The sequence below is a fragment of the Ascidia mentula genome, chromosome 8 (assembly GCF_947561715.1).
Source record: "Ascidia mentula chromosome 8, kaAscMent1.1, whole genome shotgun sequence".
NCBI lineage: Eukaryota > Metazoa > Chordata > Ascidiacea > Phlebobranchia > Ascidiidae > Ascidia > Ascidia mentula.
In genome coordinates, this window is record NC_138573.1 from 12,187,201 (window position 1) to 12,206,785 (window position 19,585).

The 19,585-nt window shown below is 39.8% G+C and overlaps 2 protein-coding genes across 2 annotated transcripts; both read right to left on the reverse strand.

Annotated features, from left to right (window-relative positions):
- Nucleotides 1–2,696: 2,696 nt before the first annotated feature.
- LOC145911968 (uncharacterized) lies at nt 2,697–4,370 on the reverse strand. Its single transcript, XM_082999397.1, has 2 exons — nt 4,038–4,370; nt 2,697–3,821 (listed from the first exon to the last, which is right to left on the reverse strand). The coding sequence occupies exons 1-2, from the start codon at nt 4,368–4,370 to the stop codon at nt 2,697–2,699; spliced, it is 1,458 nt and encodes a 485-aa protein (XP_082855523.1).
- Nucleotides 4,371–14,106: 9,736 nt separating this feature from the next.
- On the reverse strand, nt 14,107–18,796 carry LOC145911969 (N-acetyltransferase ESCO2-like). The gene is made up of 10 exons (XM_082999398.1): nt 18,631–18,796; nt 18,038–18,158; nt 17,626–17,976; nt 16,468–16,642; nt 16,253–16,375; nt 15,602–15,719; nt 15,427–15,523; nt 15,255–15,365; nt 14,420–14,644; nt 14,107–14,199 (listed from the first exon to the last, which is right to left on the reverse strand). The coding sequence occupies exons 1-10, from the start codon at nt 18,771–18,773 to the stop codon at nt 14,107–14,109; spliced, it is 1,557 nt and encodes a 518-aa protein (XP_082855524.1). The 5' UTR covers nt 18,774–18,796.
- Between the last annotated feature and the right edge of the window lie 789 nt (nt 18,797–19,585).

Sequence of the window (19,585 nt, forward strand, 5' to 3'; positions counted from 1 at the left end):
GTCGACCTCTTATAAAAAGAAATGTTCTCATTTTTAAGCTGCTTTGGCCACAGGGATCCTTAATTTCAACATGTTTTGACTCAAACTACGTTAAATGCTGGTCCTTTCCGTTTTTATAGTCAGCGCCATTTCTCTATCATTCTCACATCGCGACTATAGAAAAGGTCAACATGCTGAAGTTTCTGCAAAAGCTAGGTAAAATCGGGTTTGGGTCAGACATGTTAACCCACAAAGGAAAGTGCACAACAAAATATTGTCACTCTTATGTCTTGCTAGAGATATATCTAGTTTTTATGAATGGGAACAGAAAAGAGAAAATACTTTGTTGGTTCTCGCACGAAACCTTTGAATGTGCAATATCTAATAATTAACCTGTTTTGAAAAAAAATAAATGGACTGCAATGGTTTATTTATAAGTGCGGAAATGTGTTGATACATTAAATCACCCTCATGTATTGAATTGCGACAGAGAATGTCGCCTATCTCTAAAAAGGAATTACAGTAATTATATATGGAAGTGAAATTCATTGGACGCGTAACTGAATTGCTTTGGTCCACAATTTGGCTTCTTTTCTATTTAACAGAGAATATGATACCCACAACCTAAAAAGCATTGACTTCATCCACCAAAAAAGAAATAATTTATATTTATAAACCCACAAAGTTAAATTCACATCGACCTGTTTGATATGATGATTTTACACTCTGCCGTGCAAGAAGTTTTTGCTACATGTAACTTGCCTTCAAGTCAATGACCAATTTTGTGTTGTTTAAAACAAAGAAAATTTGCCTGCTAAGTGTTTCACACATTTGCAAAATACAACTTTCAATTCGATGGATAATTAAAAAAATGATATTGTGTAAATAACAAATAATATATATGTGAACGCTGTGCAAAATATAGTATATACACTCAACTACTCTGTTCGAGCAAAGCAACGCAAAAACAAATAACAACCACGACGCGGCAAATCCGCGATTGGGATTCTCCCGTGAACGCAATAGAAGGCGTGAGAATAAGTTTTATTCATTCACCTGTTTGATGCTCGGCGTTTACGAATAATGATATTTTCTCGCTGGACACTTTTGCGACTGTGCAAATAAACGTAATGATTTTAGCATTGTACAGATAACCGCAACGTTTGCACGTGCTATACTTTGCTCACGTGTGAAAGACAATACAGTGCTGGTCGAACTTACCAGACGATTCTCGAAGTTGGCATTTCTTGTTTTGTTTCTGATTTCCAGTCTCTTTCTATTGTTTTTTTTTATGGTGTCAAAATTGACATTCATTTCCGAAAAGTTGTACACGATGTTCTCAAAATGTTTTATAGCTCCCACTTAACGTTAGCAAGCGCTCTGTTTATCCGTCAATACAGCGCACATTAATCTCTTTTCCATCGATTTTGTGTGGCCCGTCTTCCACCTGCCCCTTGAATCTACGTGGGGTTTGGGTTTTTGCGTCTTTTTTCGTCATTACCACACCTCCTTCCTTCATGTTGACTTTGTAACGCCGTAATGTTCCGACCCACGATTTTACGGCCGATTGTTACCCTTATGTGGTAGACACATGGACGGTGATTGCATTATTTTTTCACGATCCTATAATTCAATGCACGTAACAAATTCAATCATGCCTGACGTCAAGAATCAAATGAAAACATTCTTTATGAGGAAAGTGAATGCCCACGCGCTTCGTATGGTATTTCTGAGCAGCGAACAAAAACGCTCGATCCATTCGTTCATTTATAATCAACAAAACGTGACTAATATATTTGCTCTCCGCTATCTGCACGTAGTGTAAACCACACAATAATAGGCGAACAGTGCTATTCGGAAGCCTCTGTTAGCTTTCATGGCGCAGATTGGTCGCCTATAATAGCGTAAGTGCGGTGTGTTTTCGTCAGTTATTGAGTTAGTGGTTTTGACGCATTGTTGCTCCTCTTTCCGGTCGATTATCATCTGACCAGTGAAGGTCGCATTATCGGCCCCGATGGAATTCAGCTAACGTGTGAGGGAAAGTGTGCCAATTGTTCAGTATGGGGAGGCGAGGTTAAGTAAACAAGTGGCAACTTTTGCTCTTTCGTGTGCTGTAATGATCCTGTACAAATAAACACCCTGGCAGGCATTCCAAATGCCCTCGTGAGACGCTATGGACATTTTCACCATTTTTTGTTGAATTGCTCTTAAATTTATTTAGTGCAAAGCATGGAAATGACTGTAAAAAAGCTTCAAAAAATACACTTACACGCGACTGCTATGTGTTGCAATAGCGCTGAACTTAACACCTATAAAGTAGTGTAGGTTACAGTCCAATAATTGCAAGGTCTAAAAAAACAGTGATTTTGATCGGAAAATGCAACGATTGGAGTCAAGTTTAATTAAACTGATGCTAAAGTACGGCTGGCGAGAAATTACGCAAGGGTGAAAGTAAGCACCGGTGAATAGTACGCTTTGTTGGCAGTGACGAGACAGCATGGACGATTTAGGCACCAGTGCAAAGAAAAAAGTTAGTACGCTCAATGTTGGCAGTGATAAAGCACGAAACTTTTGGATGGCACTATATAGCAGCAGAAATAAGGCAGTGAATGTCGAGAATATGCGACAACAGGCACTTAAAAACATGATTGTCAACAGTTGTGCAATTATCTATAGTTAAGCCTCTGACTATGTGAAAAATCAGGTGTTTAAACCAACTACCACTGTGCAGCAGCAGCTAGACTCTCAATAGGTGCCGAGAAAGGCGCGTGGCCGTAGGCTTGTTGGTCGAACATTGAAGGTACGGCCATGTTCATGAATATCGGCGTCGCTTCAACGAAGGAAAAGTTGTCGTTGGGTGTTTGGGAAAAATCAAGAGTGGGATTGATTTGGTCGAGGGCGCTGGAAACGGCGGCAGTTTGTACATCGAAAGGTTCATCAAAGGAATCTATCTCATTCTTTGAAGGCCATTGATCAGTTGTTATAGGCTGTTGGAAATAGTCTGTATTGCCCTGCTGGTTGTAGCATTCGACTGGGCTGTTTCTTTGGTCGAAATTAGGAACATCTTGTGTGGAAGTTTGCTCGAACACGGGGGTGATGTTCTGTAACTGTTGCAGGAAACCGCCTTGGGAATTGTCCGCCACACTCGTGGGAAAATTGTCAAGAAGTATTGGCGACGCTGCGAAGTCCATCGTTGGTGGAGTTTGATCTAGTTCTAAGGAAGACTGGCGAGGTCTGAAGGAACGTTCGCTGATGCTATCAGTTTGCTCATCGATTCCATCGACGAAAAGTTCCGAAAATACGCTGCCGCGGCTGGGTGACTGGATATCAAGGGTCGAATGGTTTGATGTAAAGTTGCTCGCCACGCTACTGCTGTCTTGGCACAAAGTCTTTGTTTGTTCTTCATTGTCGGGTTTCGCCTCGTCGTCCGGGCTGTCTGGGCTATGCGAAGTTGACGCTTTTCTTTCCGAGGCACACTTTTGAATCATGACATCAAAGGCCTTCAGCATAGACTCGGTAAGTGCTGTCGGTCGCTGAACTTTTTTGCCGCTTTCCGCCGCACAACGCTGCTTGTCAACGGTTGCCTCAGCTTCGCTTTGCTCACAGATTTGTGCGTTGAGTTCCTTCACGAAGATAACATCGTCGGATTCCATGCTATTTTCCTCATATTCGGGCGTGTCGACTTGCGTTGGCGATTGTTCGTTTTGTCTGGTGCATTTGTTCAGCTTGGGTGCGTTTTCTTTATCGCCCTCGGCAGGTGCTGTTGTTTTTGAGCGTCGTTTCCTCACAAGTTCTTCTTCCAGCGCTTTGATGTATTCTATCGCCGACTGCAAAGTCTCTACCTGTGTAAACAGTTCATTTTTATAATTGCGGTTCTGTATAAAATCGCGTTGAAGTCGTCGTAATACAAGCAGCACAAACAAATTGAAATGATCTAACATCAACTAAAAACCCATGGAAAATGATTTTGGCAATTTATTTTATAAACACCCTTTAAACAGATCGCAGGTAACAAAACGATTGCCGGTGTTTGTCAAGTAACTAAACCTTGCCGTTACCTTGCTGATCTTTTTGCGGTTCCGTTCGCCATTTGGGACGTGCTGTCGTAACTCGTCGAAGGCGCTGTTCACGTTCCGAATTCGCCGGCGTTCTCGCGCGTTCCGTCTCGCGACGCTGGAAGGATTTTTCCCGGCCACCCCGCACGCACGTCTGTCCCCAATTTGCATTTCGGGAGTGGCGGTGATGGAGTTGTTTTTGATGTGTAAGGTGTAGGTGGTCATTGCTGCTTCGTTTGCTTCTGAGCTACATTGGTGCACCGGCGCTTTCCATGATTTGTCGTAAGCAACTTCGAACAGGTTATCTCCAGTTGGTCCGTTGTGAAGTGACGCCATATTTCGTTACGCGAGTTTGTGAATTTTATTTGAATCAGGTTATTACAGTACTTCTACCGGTGAAACCATTAATATACTTCCTATAATCTGAAACAAGATCGCACACAATTTAGTATTTTGAAAAATTTTGCGAAACATACCTTGCACAAAAAACGATATATTTCCGCTATATTTCTACCTATGTCGCCAACTTGATCCTGAAAATCTGTACTAAGACGAAGAAATATTGTAATTGCGAAGTAATGTGACAATAATATAAATGCACACTCAAAAGTTTTTCCGAAAAGTTTAGCCGCGACTTCCTCGAGTGATCCTCATCTTCTAAATGGGCGACAAACTCATGCTGTACTGATCTACAAACAACTGCTAGCTACTATATTTGTTAACTCACTACAATGGCGTATAAAAACCTGAATTCCTTTTTATTATTGTGTGCGACTTTCAGTTATTTGGTCACTTAATCAGTGTTGTCCATTCGCGGACTGAGAGCTGGCTCCCAAAACAGATCCTGCGGCTTCAGCAGTTGTCGCGAGCGAGTCACATGCCAGTCGCGTGCCTCCCTTTTATACCGATGCACTCGCCGCTTCTGATTGGTTATGACGTTCTCGCGCCTGCCACGTGCCGCGGGATAGCAATTTTGCAGGATTTTGACTTCGCACGGGCAGCCATCGTCCCAAGTACCGACCTCAAAATGTTTTCGACTTGAACGCCGAAAGTTGAAATTCCCGCCTATTTCAGAAGGCGCGAAAACCTTATTTGTGTTTTTGACATATGTTGCCGGGAAATGATAATTTGTTTGGAAGCGTTGACTGAAGACCATGATGTAATTACTTTCCATCCTAATTAACCTGCCGTTTTGTTTAGCTGAAAAGTTCGATGAAAAGGTAGCAAGTTCATTTCAAATGAATGCTGAAAGATGAATCGAAACAAACTAATCTTCTCGAAAAATAATTTGCAATTTTTTTGAGAAAACTTATCACGATTTCCTTGTATATCTTTCCATAGTTTTTAATGCATTTTATTGTATTTGCACAAAATGCCCCTAATGCATTAAATGTAGTTCAGTGGCAGGGATTCGGGTCGGGGTGGCCGTTGGATCAGAAACGAGACTTGGCGACGATAAGAAAATCGGCTTTACGATCCTGGTAGGTTTCTAAACTTACATAAGCGATGCAGTAAAAGAGCAACACAATACTGAGCGAGCGAGCTGTGTCGCCAGACCCGCCCGAGTTTCGTTTTATTACTTCTTTATTATCCAAGTGCAGTTCACGCAATCACGTAGAAACGGTAATTAGCTTAAAACAAGTGCTTTTATCTTTAAGGCATAGAAGCGCTACCGGGCGGTAGTTCGTTGTCCACGGGTTTGCTGTTTCACAAACTCTTGGTGTCCAAATTCGAGATTTTTCAGATTCTTTGTTCAAAAAGTTTCAACGTTTCAGATGCGCTTATTTTTTACATGCTGTATTTTGCCAATCAATAGGAATTATTCTTCTCGCACATTCTTATTAATTTACTATGTCGGCAGAAAGAATAGCACTATATTTTGAAAATGTTGACTACGACACTAATCCCCGTGCATTTTTGAAAATTTTGCAGCGCAATTTTCGTAATGCGTGGATTCAAACATTGTAAGTCCACGGTATTTCCTTCTCCCTCGTGTTTTAAGTGGGTTTGTCCTCTCAGATGTTTTGTAATCTTCCTTGTACGCCAACATTTGCAGATCGCTCAATAACAAGGATAAGGTGGCTGTAATCATATAAATCGCGGATTCTGGCGGTTTCCCCGATATCAGGGCACTAAAAATGCTGCATGCTTTTTGCTCCCTACTTGGTCGGAAATATCGCTTTGTCTCATCTGTTTTACTTGAGCTTATAAGGGAATTTTCGTAAATAAATAATTCGTTTCCTGCGAGTCCTTCGCTTTGTCGCCGGTTTGCAAAAGTTTGTCGTCAACACATCAGAAAATATCAAACGGTTAATTTACCGCATGGAATCCATGAAATGTGTTGCGAATTTTCACACTTTTTCGATCTTATCACGAAGTACTTTGTTGATAGCATAGCGTTAAGAATCGATTTCAACCGGATGAAACATTTTGATCCCGATGACCATCAAGCGTTGCGCTCGCAGGGCAAAAGACCGAATGCATTTAATCGAATTTAAACATTTGTCGATGTAAACGATAAACGTAACGCCACTGTTTAGCGGAAAATGTGGTTCCGAGCATCAGGGTTTTCGCAAACACTTCATGTGGTATGTTTGTCGTTTTGTACACTTTCGTATGGGTGGGCAATTGTTAAGGGTGTGACCTTACGTAACTACGGCTATTCATGACGTCAATTTTGCTCTGCTTGCGCGTAGGTTAAGGAGGGTTAAACTGCATTGAAAATTGGATAAGTGGCGTTTGATAGGTCCGCGAACCTTAATACTGCTGTGCCTAGGAGGTTTTGCAATACACAGTACCCGCCACGCCAATATCGTATTGTTTTTTTGGGGGTTACGCTGTTGCGAAAAACAAACAGGCACTTAGAAAGTTGCCGCGTTCGTTTAAAGTACGAGACCTCATCGTTTCTTACACAAATAGTGGATTTGGGGGATTACGGCCTCGAAAAACCCCAGCGATTATAACGTTAATCAGATCAACGCACGCGCGTGCGTCGCAACAGTAAAACCGTGCGATTTTTGTTGTTGTTGCTCAATCGGTTCGCGATTAAATAGAAATAATGTTTTCGTTGCGTTACATATACAAGTAGTTTATTTGAATCAAATAATTCCCACCATGATTTTTGTCACGTGACCCACAATATTTACAAATTTGAAAAAAATATAGCAGGCAAATGAAAACTATATGGGTCTATAAATACAAATACGAAAACGCCAAAACTGTAATATTAGTTTTGTTTATTTATTTTGTTTCGAAAAGCTCTTTTGTTTGTAACCTAAACGGATACACGAAAATCCTTTCAGAGAATTTGTAAAAATGCTACAAAAAATTATTTAATTATTTAAAATAATTTTTTTCAATTTTACCTGTCAAAATGCAAATTTTACCATGCAGGTATAATGCACAACCACGCAAAGAAGTACCATCTGTTTTAACGCATTGAGATTTTATCGAACAGTTTATCTCCGCGCATTAACTCGACGGCTTTATGGATATTATGCCACAGTTCGTTCACTCGACGTCTTTGTTACCATTTCATGATCGGTAATTATCGGAGCGCACAAGCAGTTAACGACACTTTCATACTTAACGACGCGAGCCGATGTTTGAGCGATACGATCAGTCGAAGCAATTGCTCGGATTGTGTTCATGCTTCGTATCGAGTTTCCGAGAGCTTTCATATTGATGGTAACATTATGGGTTCATGTTGACGTCAGTAACTATACTGCATACCTGGTCTACCTTTTGGGGTTTGGTTTATTCTGCAATTACTTGTGCATACGCGACTCAAGTCTTGTAGTAGGTTACAGTCGCGCACTGAGGGTTCCTTTGTCTTGCGTTTCAGTGAAAAACAATGATAAGAAGGTGCCGGTTGTTTGCAGGCATTTGCACCGACGCCATGCGGTCACTTACAACGGTTAAGACGTCAGGGAATGCAAACAGTTTGGCAAGAGCACGTGGTTTGTTTGCATGGGAGCGATAAAGGCATGCCACACACTGCTATTGTAGTCTATTAATTTTTTGTTGGAGGAGTGATAAATATCGGCAAACTCTTTTGGATCCCTTGTAATCCTCGCAGTCACGCTGTCTCCACGCCAACGCTTAGTTTAATGGCCTCAATTGGGAAAATTATGCACGCCTTCGTTTACCCGTATCGCTTCATCTGTAATAGTTTGTCGCCATAATCGAAAAGAGCTGTGAAGTACGTGCATAAACGCGACGTGAGGCAAACACATGACTACAAATCAACGCCGCGTTGTAGATCGCCCCAAAATAACACAACCAGATGGCGATGCCGAAGACATTTTTCCCTAGCCGCTGTTGACACAAGTCACAGTTTAATCATTACGCACACACAACGTAAATTTTACAAATTGCGCGGGTCACGCGTGTATAGGCCCAAACACATTGCAAATAAGAAAACCCGTTTTCTTCCTCGTTTTACCCAATAAACCCGGCACGGCTGCGTTTGCTCGCAGGGTGTGGCGGGGTAATTTGTTCCTGTCTAATGACAGTAAGGCCGAACCGTCACTGTTTATCTCCTGATAACGCCACTGTCCGTCGACGCACGTCGTATGCGCTTGTCCTCCTCGTTCCAGAACGCCCACAAAGCTGTGAGCATTCAGGATCGAACGCTTTCATCTGGTGATAGATGACGATGCAAGCGACAGGTAAAATAATGGCCATTCGAAAGGCAGTCGCGTGGCGCCAGGGCAGCAATTTCATTGTCCACTGTTCCGGACGGAAGGCAGCGTATCGCAACTTGTGCAAACACCAATGCACACAAATGAATGTGACAGGAATTCCCCGTTTGTTTCCGCATCGTTTAATTTGGTGATTTATGTTCTGTTTTTTTTTGTGCAAGAGATAACGAAAAAATACATATAGTTCACAAAAACAGTCAGATCGCATAACCCCGTTCGTATTTTGTGTGTTTTTTTTTAATTTGTTGTATTAACAAATACGTTTCTCTCCAAACAAAATTTCTTCACTTTTGCACCGTATACCTTTTGATAACCTTCGTGATCTCGGTACGACCACAAAGTGCTTAAAAGTGAAATAGCTTCCAACATTTTAGACCCCCTCGCTTTTGTCAATGATTTACCTCTACCCGGCGGCAACAAGCCTTAGTCCGTGTGGCCATTGTTATCGTTTGCACAATTGGAGGCAGACGGCTTCTACGGGGCGTTGTGTGTGCTTTCCAACCCAGGGCAGACGAATTCGGCGGAAATTTTGTTTACCAGCCGAGGCCGCGGTTATTTGTATAGCCGAGGGGCCACGCGACGGCGTTGGCCCTTCGTGTTTCGGTGCTTGTAATTTTGTGTCGCTTGGTGAACTCCTTTTTCGTATATTAGAAGTTACAAATTTCCACAAAACAAAATATTCCTTCTCTAGCGACGTGGTTGCTTGCGACGTATAACGCTTATAGTGGAGATGAAATATTGGTTTGCAAAGTAATTTTTATTAGGTATTTTACCTCACGAGATCTAAACGTTTCCACGGCTAGTTAAGGTCTACTTGCGAAACACCTGTTAGAAGTTATCAAGTTTCGAACTAAATCGAGCACCTGTGGACAATATCCGCAGCGAATCCCCGGCCCCCAACAGCGAATGCGAAAAACAGTCATCTCTGTCGCCTTCTGTATCCAAAAATTGCCAGAAGTGGAAAAATAATCCGCCGCTCACGAATATTCAATCGCTAGCCTTAACGCCGCTCGTGGCAGATCTCACGATGACCCCTATACATTTCAGGCACGTGTTTATTTATTTGTCAGATCTGAGCGCTCTCTGGGTGGTCGACGCTGCGGCACGAGGCAGTGCTTTTTATCCCTAATCCTACGACCAACAAAACTGACCATCGCACACATTGCGAGGCTTAGCGGCGAATGGCTGCTACGATATCAATCTGTCTTATGGTCACTTTAATAGCAGCTAAAACGTTTCACGCATTAGTACTGGAAAATGCATTGAGATTCACAATTTGGAAAAATAATTGGCATTTTGACAAACTGGTTCAATAGTGTGTCAGGCAGGATATTTTTCTGATTGTTTTGGGAAAAACACAAATACCTCATCGGGTGTACTTAAAACGTTGGTTGCCACTTTTTGGCATACAAGACCTTTTTAGCGGGGGGCACGTTGCAGCATGTGCACGTTCCATCGAAGCTTTTGACGAATGAAGCGCGGGAATTATATTTCAATCCAGTATAGTTTAAGGCCGTAGTAAACCTTTCCACTTTTCGATTCGGCGTTCGCGGTCTGTCAATGATTAATTCGCCCTGTTTGAAATTTTCGTTAAAATATAATCCAAAACCGCGTCGCAGATTCAACAACGGAGCCCAAAGGCTTTAAGCGCAGTTTGGAAGAGGGTAAGGAACAAAAGTACACAGAGTTCATCACTCGCTTCGGTCTCGAAAGGGCACAATGCAGTTTTATCTGTCACCTGTCCTCCCGCACGCGGCCTTCCGTCTCCCATCTGCCTTCCAACGCGCGCAGGTCGCACGACCGATACGTGTCGGCCTCATCGGCAAAACCCGCGGGCAAACTGGGCGTCGTCCCATTGGCGCGCAAACAGTTTAGCTACCGATGCTTGCACCTTCGCAAACAAAGCCAAGACAAGCAGGGGGTCCATGCGATCCACTTGGGTTCTGTTTGGATTTGATCTTTTTGTCGGTGTAGTCAGGCACTGAGGTTGCGGAACTGGCTGGAAATTGACTGCGCTTAGCTGATTATTCACGTTGGATCATTGAAAAGCAAACAGCCACGAGCAAACGCACAATCGCGTCTTATCATATGGAAGATTAACGGTTACGGTAAATCGTGACTTTACACTTTAAACAAGCTATAAACGCACGCAAGTTGTTTAAATCAAAATCCTGCAAATCTATAATAATCACAGGGTAAACTGTAAAATATTTGCACTACTACATGAAGTGTCGGTGAATGAATTACAAGCAGGGCTTTGTTGTAATCACTTGCGCCGTGTCACTTATCGACTGCGAAAATGCCAAGATTATTTTTTGCCGGCCGCCATTTTGTGCTATTTCCACTGCAATCAAACTAACCTGTTTTGCGTCTTTTGCAATGTGTGGCGAATTAGTTTGCATTAGCCCTTGTAATCGATGATTTTTAACACTTAACCTCCACCCTCAAAAACAACTTCGTAAGTTGGATTATAAAACATACAAAATGATTGTGTAAAAGTCTTCCGTCGGAATTTGACGTATATATAGGATTTTTTATTGAAAATTATAGGACTGACGGCAATTTTTGGGCAACCATGTTCATTTAAAAAAATAAAATTGAATTTGAATGAAATTTGAATTTTTTATTTAAAATTTAATTACACAAAACAAGAATCGCGAAAAATTATCTTTAGCAAATAAAAAAAAACGTTTCCCCCCTAATTTATGTTTGAGTTCAAGGAATACTTATGGTCACCAATATCGCATTTTCATATTTTATCACAGAGGAAGTTCAAGATGCGTGTGTTCAAGCAAAAGGAGACTATGGCTGTCGAGAATTACATTGAGACACTGACAAGGACGCATTGCTCATCGTTCAACGTCAGACTCCAACTTCAAAGTAACTGCTTAGGAACGCGTATTGCGCACCGCCCTTGTTTCGTATCGTCTGTCGCTTAATAGCGACGCGTGCTTATGCCGGCATCGTAACAAGAAACTCAAATTCAATTTCAATGGGGTTTTGCGGCGTTCCCGTTTCCGCCAGACAAGACCGAATCACAAACCAAGGAGCCAACATTGATACGTTTGATTAGACTCTTGGCACCCGCGGCATCATTTGTTCATCACAATCCCGTTGCCCATGAGTTGGCACGGCACACCGCTTTTTGCCGTGAAATGTGAATAACCTTTATTATCTATGAAATCACACAAACACTTCTATTTATTCGACGCCTGTCGACAGGGCGTTATAATCTGATAACAGAAAGGCATGTCAACCGAACTGTTTCGCTGGTTCAAAACGCTTTTTGCTTTCTGTTCTACCTTTGAAGGACGCGTTTCTCGGATGCAGAGGACGTTAAGATGAATGATAAAGGTGCTCGTTTATTAATGCGCTGCATAAATCGATTCGCAGGCGAGAAGTCTTACAGTGCTGCTTATGACAAGCCCGGTCATACCTCGTAAAAGTGAAAAATGAGTCTAACGAGTTGGATTGCCATTAGCCGGTCATTGGGCTACTATGAGCTTTATCGGCCATCTGTGCTGCTATGTTCACTACAGTTAAGTACAAATATCCCATCAGCCCTCCAAAAATTACATGCAAAAAAACCGTGTGTAATTTAAACGCTTAAAGCAACCAAAAAATTGCAACCAATTTTAGGAGCCTAGCACGATGCAGCACGCTTCACATTAGCCATCGCGGGTTAAAAGGGCCCGGCATTTAATCTCCCCGACGATCGAGCCTTAGGTATAAAAAGTTTACGTTATTCAACACTGATAGCATCACAGTGAGTGCGGGGCGCGCGCAGAAATGACCACAAAACTTGTGCATGTATTTTCATAAGGAACCGTTATAACGTCCATATAATTTGTATTATTTTATGAAATGTGAAGGATACACGTGGGGTGGACGGTAGTTGATTGGTCTGAGTGAATGTATTCGGCAAAGCAACAGTGAGACAAACGGCGATGATTTATGTGTGTGGCGTCGCGTGTAGCTGATGTTATCACAGGCATGCCGTGCACGCGACCGACGTGCGTATTGGGCATCCCCATCCGCCACAGGCGTACTTCAGGCCAACTGCTCAGCAGCAACCGATATCTCGGTCTGAAACATGGCTAAGGGCGCCTTCGTCACCGCATATCAGCACTTCGCCGTATTCGTCAAAACTTATCGCCATTTTGAGATCTTTCTGAACATGCGTGTGGGTGTTCGCAATATCGCACAGTTTAATACAAGCATTAAAAAATTACCATTGCTTGTTCGTTACAAATTTAGGTTGAATTCAAAAATTTTTTTTATTGTTCTGTATACTGTACGCAAGCAAATGACTTGAAAAATACCAAACAACTGTTGACAAGATCAACTACGTTAATTATTTTCTGTGTAAATCAAAAAGCAGTTTCTACCACAGTGCACTTTTTTTCTATTTTACATAAAACGTTTGCAAACTATTAAGCGTGATAAACATTTATCAAAATCATTTTTGCTCTAAATTCGGCATTTCTTTGTTGTTGCTCTACAAGGACAAAACGACAAGTGAGATGTTTTAGTTAGCATAGTTGAAAACATCGGCTTGGCAGGAAGGGTCATTGTCCCTCCCAAATATTTTAGTTTAAGATCCGTAAATTCGTTGTTTTTCAAATGTTCAATTTGAGAAGTTTCATTGAAATATTTTGCGGTCAAACGCGACTAGTTGTTTACTGTTTCGCGAGGCAATGTTTTAATCAAGGGCTCTTACTCACTTTATTGCTCAATTTGCATCATCGCTTATTCGTTCAATTTACACCTGATGAAGCAAAAGGTGCTCGCGAAAGCTTGAGTGTTTTGAAAAATAAAACACAGTCTTCTCAAAGAGTGCTAACCCAAGATAATTCGCATCGTTGCATTGAAATCGCAAAAACTAAATTGTGAAATGCAAAAATTCTTGTTGGTTTGCCGAGTGGGAATGTGGAAGACTAAACACAAAACTAACAGCGCTGGCCGTAATGACTCTCTATCGACACCAAGTGTCAAGAAATGCAAGGCACAAAGGCGGCGAGCTTTAGAATTGCAAAACACGCATAGATTTTGCCAAACACTAATCATTGTTTTTTGCCAAAAACTTATTCCACTACACAACTATACAAGGTCTCGTTTTCTGGGGATTTTACACATCGGTCTAAACCCTCCCAACAAAACCGATGATTTTGGAAAGTTGTAGACTTTTTTGGTTACAAATTTACGAAGATACACACAATGTAGCAACATACGTTTACTCCGGCCAGTTAAACGACGTAAAAATTGACAAACAAATAAAAACTACTTGGCTGAAAACACTGACAAGCTTGAAAATTGTGAAAACATGTTAAAACGTCGAAATAATTAACACGAACAGGGTAAGAACAACTTCACAGCACGAAGTTGTAGGTGAGGAATTGTTCGGTTTGGCAATATTTCACCGCAAAACTTCTTCCCGCCGGTGATGGATGGGAAAAGGCGATCTGTGACAAAAAGTATAAACTTAATTGACTGATATTCGAAATTCAAAAACTACTGATCCTCAATATTCACAAACTATCGAGTTGGTACAACGGGCGCGGTTAAAGGAATTTCAATTTTTTTATTTTTTAAAAAATTACGTTTTTGCATTGAATAACTAGAAGAACACAATTGAATATTAGTCGAAAACGAATCTCGTTCTGGTGACAGATGGGCAGATACCTGGTCGAGTTCCAGTTGTGAGCCAATGACAAATGACCTCCTCATGACGTCACACAACCTGGTGGCTATACCTTGGCGTCGGAAACGGTTGCATGTCCAAATGCGCGAAATACCGCAAGTCGCAGGGCGTGGTTCTGTCTCGCAAGAAAGGGGTGCAGCATCATGTTCACATGGCAATACCCTGTAGGCCTGGTTGATGGGTTCGCAAATCATGCAGCCAGCAATCTGAAAAAAAAAAACGCTTTGCTAATTGTATTGTCCCAACGACATACTTAAATCACTCATTGGTCAGTTGGCATGTCTGCATAGCATACTGGTGGTGATAAAAAGGTCATACTTCTCTACAACTGGGTTTTTTTTCACTAAAAAATTTCTGTCAAATGACCCAAATGCCAGCAAAAATTTAGGACATTTTCAATTTATTTTGGTTTACGGTATATAACGGTATAATACTTTCGTTCGCAAAAATGTAAGCAACTTGAATAATCTACCAGCCAATTTCCTTTGGGACATTGTGTCCGAAATGGCTTTTATTTTTTGTGACATTTAAAAAAAAATTAGGCCAATGACAGACAAATGACACAAAAAAAACCCAGCTCTATAAAGACTGAAAACTGTTCAAATTAGGTAATTTATTATTACACTATAGTCTTGCATTTTACTATTAAACAATTTTGGGAATCACTCCTCATTCTAACCCTATAATCACAATGACTTCCACATTTTTTCAAATAACTTCGATGATGATATATTTGTTTTATATGGAAGTTTGCAGCTTTTAATCTGGAAATACATGTTTCCACAAATGTTGTAGCTTTGCATGAACGAAACTTACCTGGTTGTCATCAGAAATATATAAATAAGTCACTAATGGCCGAAAGTTGCTTGATACACTGACTTGATTAAATCCAAGTTCCGAGTCTATCACTGCACCAATTTCTTCCACCTGCAAATTGTGCATGATATTTACGCAACAACTTGTGAGTATATACCTTTTTTATGTGTACCTTTTTTAAAGCAAATCTGGGGTCGCTTGACAGCACCTTTAGGATTCGACCATTCATAAAAGTTGAAACAACTCTTTCTTTTTTCCATCCTGGAAATCTGTGACATAACACAGTAATGCTTTAGTAAATCTTTGACATATTTTTTTTTGCAATCCAACATTCGTTCTCAACTTACTTAATGCAGGATACAAAACGATTGTGGTGGATTTTATGCATCTGTTGGTCCTCAGGATGGTTCACAGTGTAAACCATTCCACATACTTTGCACTGGTTGGCTCCAAATGCTTTTTGCCCTAATCACATAAACATTGTATAAATATCAAGTCACCATGTTTTTTAGACACACACACAAACAAACATATTTTATATCTTTGTTCATCAATTCTGGGAAACATTCCCCATATAAAAAACTAAACAGATTACCACATAGAAAATGAAACTACTTGAAATTTTTATTATTATGCAGTAGTACAATTTTTCCAAGTATACATATTTTAAGGGAGGGCAACCCAGACTGTTCATGGCTCGCCAAGTAATTTCTTTATTCATTCCTCTATACTTTGCAATACATCCAGGATTGTGTTGTGTCAGAAAGATACAAATAAATAATGTCCTGGAATTGTATGAACTTACCCCTCAAATTATAATTTATTTAACAGGACAATCATGACGCATTGGTGACTAAAATAGGTCAACATATTGGTTTGTGCTTGTACATTGGCATGAGCAATCATTGAAATTTTGATATAACGTGTAAATTGGCAAGCACAGTTCCCACTTCCCACCCCTGATATATATAGCATGATACATGTTTCGCAACACTGACCAGCATCAATAATGAGTTGTTTCGAAGCAGGGCTGTTGGAAGTTGGTGATACACATTGCCTGGATTTTGCAGTGCCTGGAAGTGAAATCACTTTTGCAGATGGTGAAGATTCTGCAAGCAAGTCTACAAAGAAAAAGGATGACATTAACAGATTAAAATTTACGTTTATATTTTTACTGATTCAGTCTTCGTGCAATGTGAAAATTAAAAAATACCATCTATATTTCTCTTGCCCAACAGACGCATGGATTTTCGTTTAGTTGTATTATTTTGGTTTGTTTGTGGAGAAAATATTGGATGAATTCTTTTTTCTGTGACACAAGTAGTGGTACTTTGTGCCCATTCTACTTCTTCAACCCTCACACCACTGTCACCGCTACTTGCAGAACCCTGTTAATAGAATTATGACACAGTAACTATAAAAATTTGAATGGAATATGAATTAGTAATATTTAAATGCAAATTTTCTGATGAAACATAGATAATCAAATTGTGGAATGATAGTTGCAAAATTTGGCATTGCATAAATAATTATGGTAAAATATATTTGGAGTGTATGATTCCAAATATGAAAGCCAAAATTACAAATATATTGGTAAGCATGGACAAGGCAAATGTTTCAAACACTATTTACTGTTGCTAAATACTGCCCTTCTGGCAAACTTTATTTTATTTACGTTTCTTAACTATTTACTGTGTTCATCGCTGCGTTGCCAAGTATATACATTCATGGGCGTATCCAGGGGGGGGGTCCGAGGGGTCCGGACCCCCCCTTTTGTGAAATATTTTGGTCTTTTTTGATAACTAAACAAACGCCACTGTATTTTTTGTCAAAATCCGCGTGAAAACCAGAAATTTTCTTTGACGTTGACCTAAAAACCGCATCGTGTTGCATTCGCCATTGTTTCCAAACAGGGAGCATTGTTACCGAACACTTGGCATTGTTACGAAACAAGTGTCATTTTTCGTCAGTTCACGGACGAAACGTCATTTTTCAGTGGCCACGTTGTAATGACAAGCGGTTTATTTGCGTGATAGTAAATTAGTTTAGTTGTTAAACTTTCCATAGCGTTACACAATTGCGCAAGCCACCGTTTATGTGACGATTGGCGCGAACACCGGCGTTCGTATTTTGCGATTCTCGCCCACAATAGTTTATACTTAGTTTATACCTGAAAATCGGGGAATTCCCTAAAAAAATTTGGACCCCCTCCTTTAAAAATTCCTGGATACGCCCCTGTATACATTATAAAAAATATCTGTTTACTATTGTTACTACAACTACATTTAACTATTTGCTAAGGCATATAAAATAAAAAGTTCATAAAAAAGTTATGCTAAATTTGGAAACAAAAAAACAATTAATATGGCACCTGACTGGTTTTAAGTTCTTCACTAGAATTCTTCCCCTGCATTGATGTTTGTATTGTAGTAATAGGAGGTGACTGAACAGAAAACTGGAAATGTTCATCTGGGTCAGAAACTTCACGTTCCCCACTTTTATGCTGATTGTTATTTGTATTTTGTGAAACTGGGACCAAGTAGTTTGGAGGTTTTCCTTTAGCACCCGCTTTTTCGCCATTTGCCTTTTTCGCCATGTTGGCATATTTTGTTTTTGACATTCTTAAATATTTGTCTTGGAGAGAATTAGGTTTCCAGTTTATAGTTGGAGATACATTACTTCTGATATTGTGTGGACATCTTGCAACATTATCACTTTTACCCTGACAAATGAGAAAACAACAGTAAGAGGGTACAACTAAATTTTGTAACTTTAATTAATACCTCTTTAAACAAAAAAGTTCCACATGAGGTTTTTTTTAAATTTTTTGATGGTATGGAATTTTCTTTCTGCTTTGAAGATTTTCGTCTTTTTCGTAAAGGACCTGTAGCGTCATGTAGCGACCTTCAAGGCAAAAAATATACAAAATATTTTGTATATATATGAATAAACTGTGAATGGATGGAGTATTTATTGGGGGGAACGTTAATTGCCCAGATTATCAGAATGTTTTATGTATATATACCAGATAGGAAAGTTTGTTTTTTGCGCGGAGGATTTCATTTCGGCGATCGTTAATTGCACGGACGATCGCAACGTTTTTTGTATGTTAATGCATTAGCTAATTAATATTGCGCGGATTATCGGCGAATTTTCGCAAAAGTATATCCTCCGCGCACGACATTTTTTCCAGTCTGGTATATATATTATAGCATGATAAAAATCACACATTTTTTTCCAATTAACAGGCAACAGAAATGCATATTGCATTGTAACACATTTAGAATTGACCATAGTTTAGTTTCCACAATAAAGAAGGAAATGAATATTTTTAGAATAGAGAAAAAGTATTTAAATTAAACATGCATAGTTTTACCTCCCATTACTCTTCAATATTTTGTCCTTTTTTATCTTTTGTTCCAGTGGCTTGGAGTAGATACCAGGTTGCCTTAACTTGGAACTTTTTGTCATAGATCCATAAAATGATTTGGTCTCAAGTTCAATTGTTTTATTTGGCATATTTGCCACATAAACAACCTAGAAACAGCTACGTATACTTTATTTAAATCGAAATGGAAGGTACAGCGTAAACAAAATATAATGTAACATTGTAAGTTGTAACGTAAGTAATGTACCTACCAAAAACAAATTATTTTAGAGGATGTCACATCTCACATTGTGTGAGAAAACTGAGAACCCAACCTTCAAAATTGTTTCACTAAAAAATTAGACATAAATATAACCTGAGAATGAGAGATATAAAACGACGCATTTATTAACTTGATACCTTCAAACATTTCGAGAGGATTCGACTTTACATTTTACTTTGCGCCATTCATTTTTCGCGCGAAACCTGTATATTACTTTGAAGTATAATTTACGGTACAGGAACTTATCTTTGCGATGGTGCCTTTTTTCTCCAGATTATTTAAAAAAAAACATCCAAACCAATGATTTTAAAAGTGTCCAAACGGGTAAAATTACCAAAACAAAATTCACGCTTTTAATACGTCCTGTTAAACTTCTTGCTTAATTGCCAACCAGCTATCCTATAATCCCAAAAAAGATCCAAATGAAAAGTTTTTATAAACTATCATCAAAGAGAAGAAAAAATAAAATGTTCGTTAAAAAACGAAACACGAAGGAGATAATTAGCAAAGGTGTTAAAGAGTCTTGGTAAATGAAAAAGATCATAATTTTCAAAAACAATAATCAAGCAAAATATTGAAAGAAATTGAGAATTGAAAGAAAGAAACATTGCCCACACACACCTTTTCCCATCGAAAAATTATTTCAAAAAATGAAATAACAAACATTTGTGTACCGCGGCG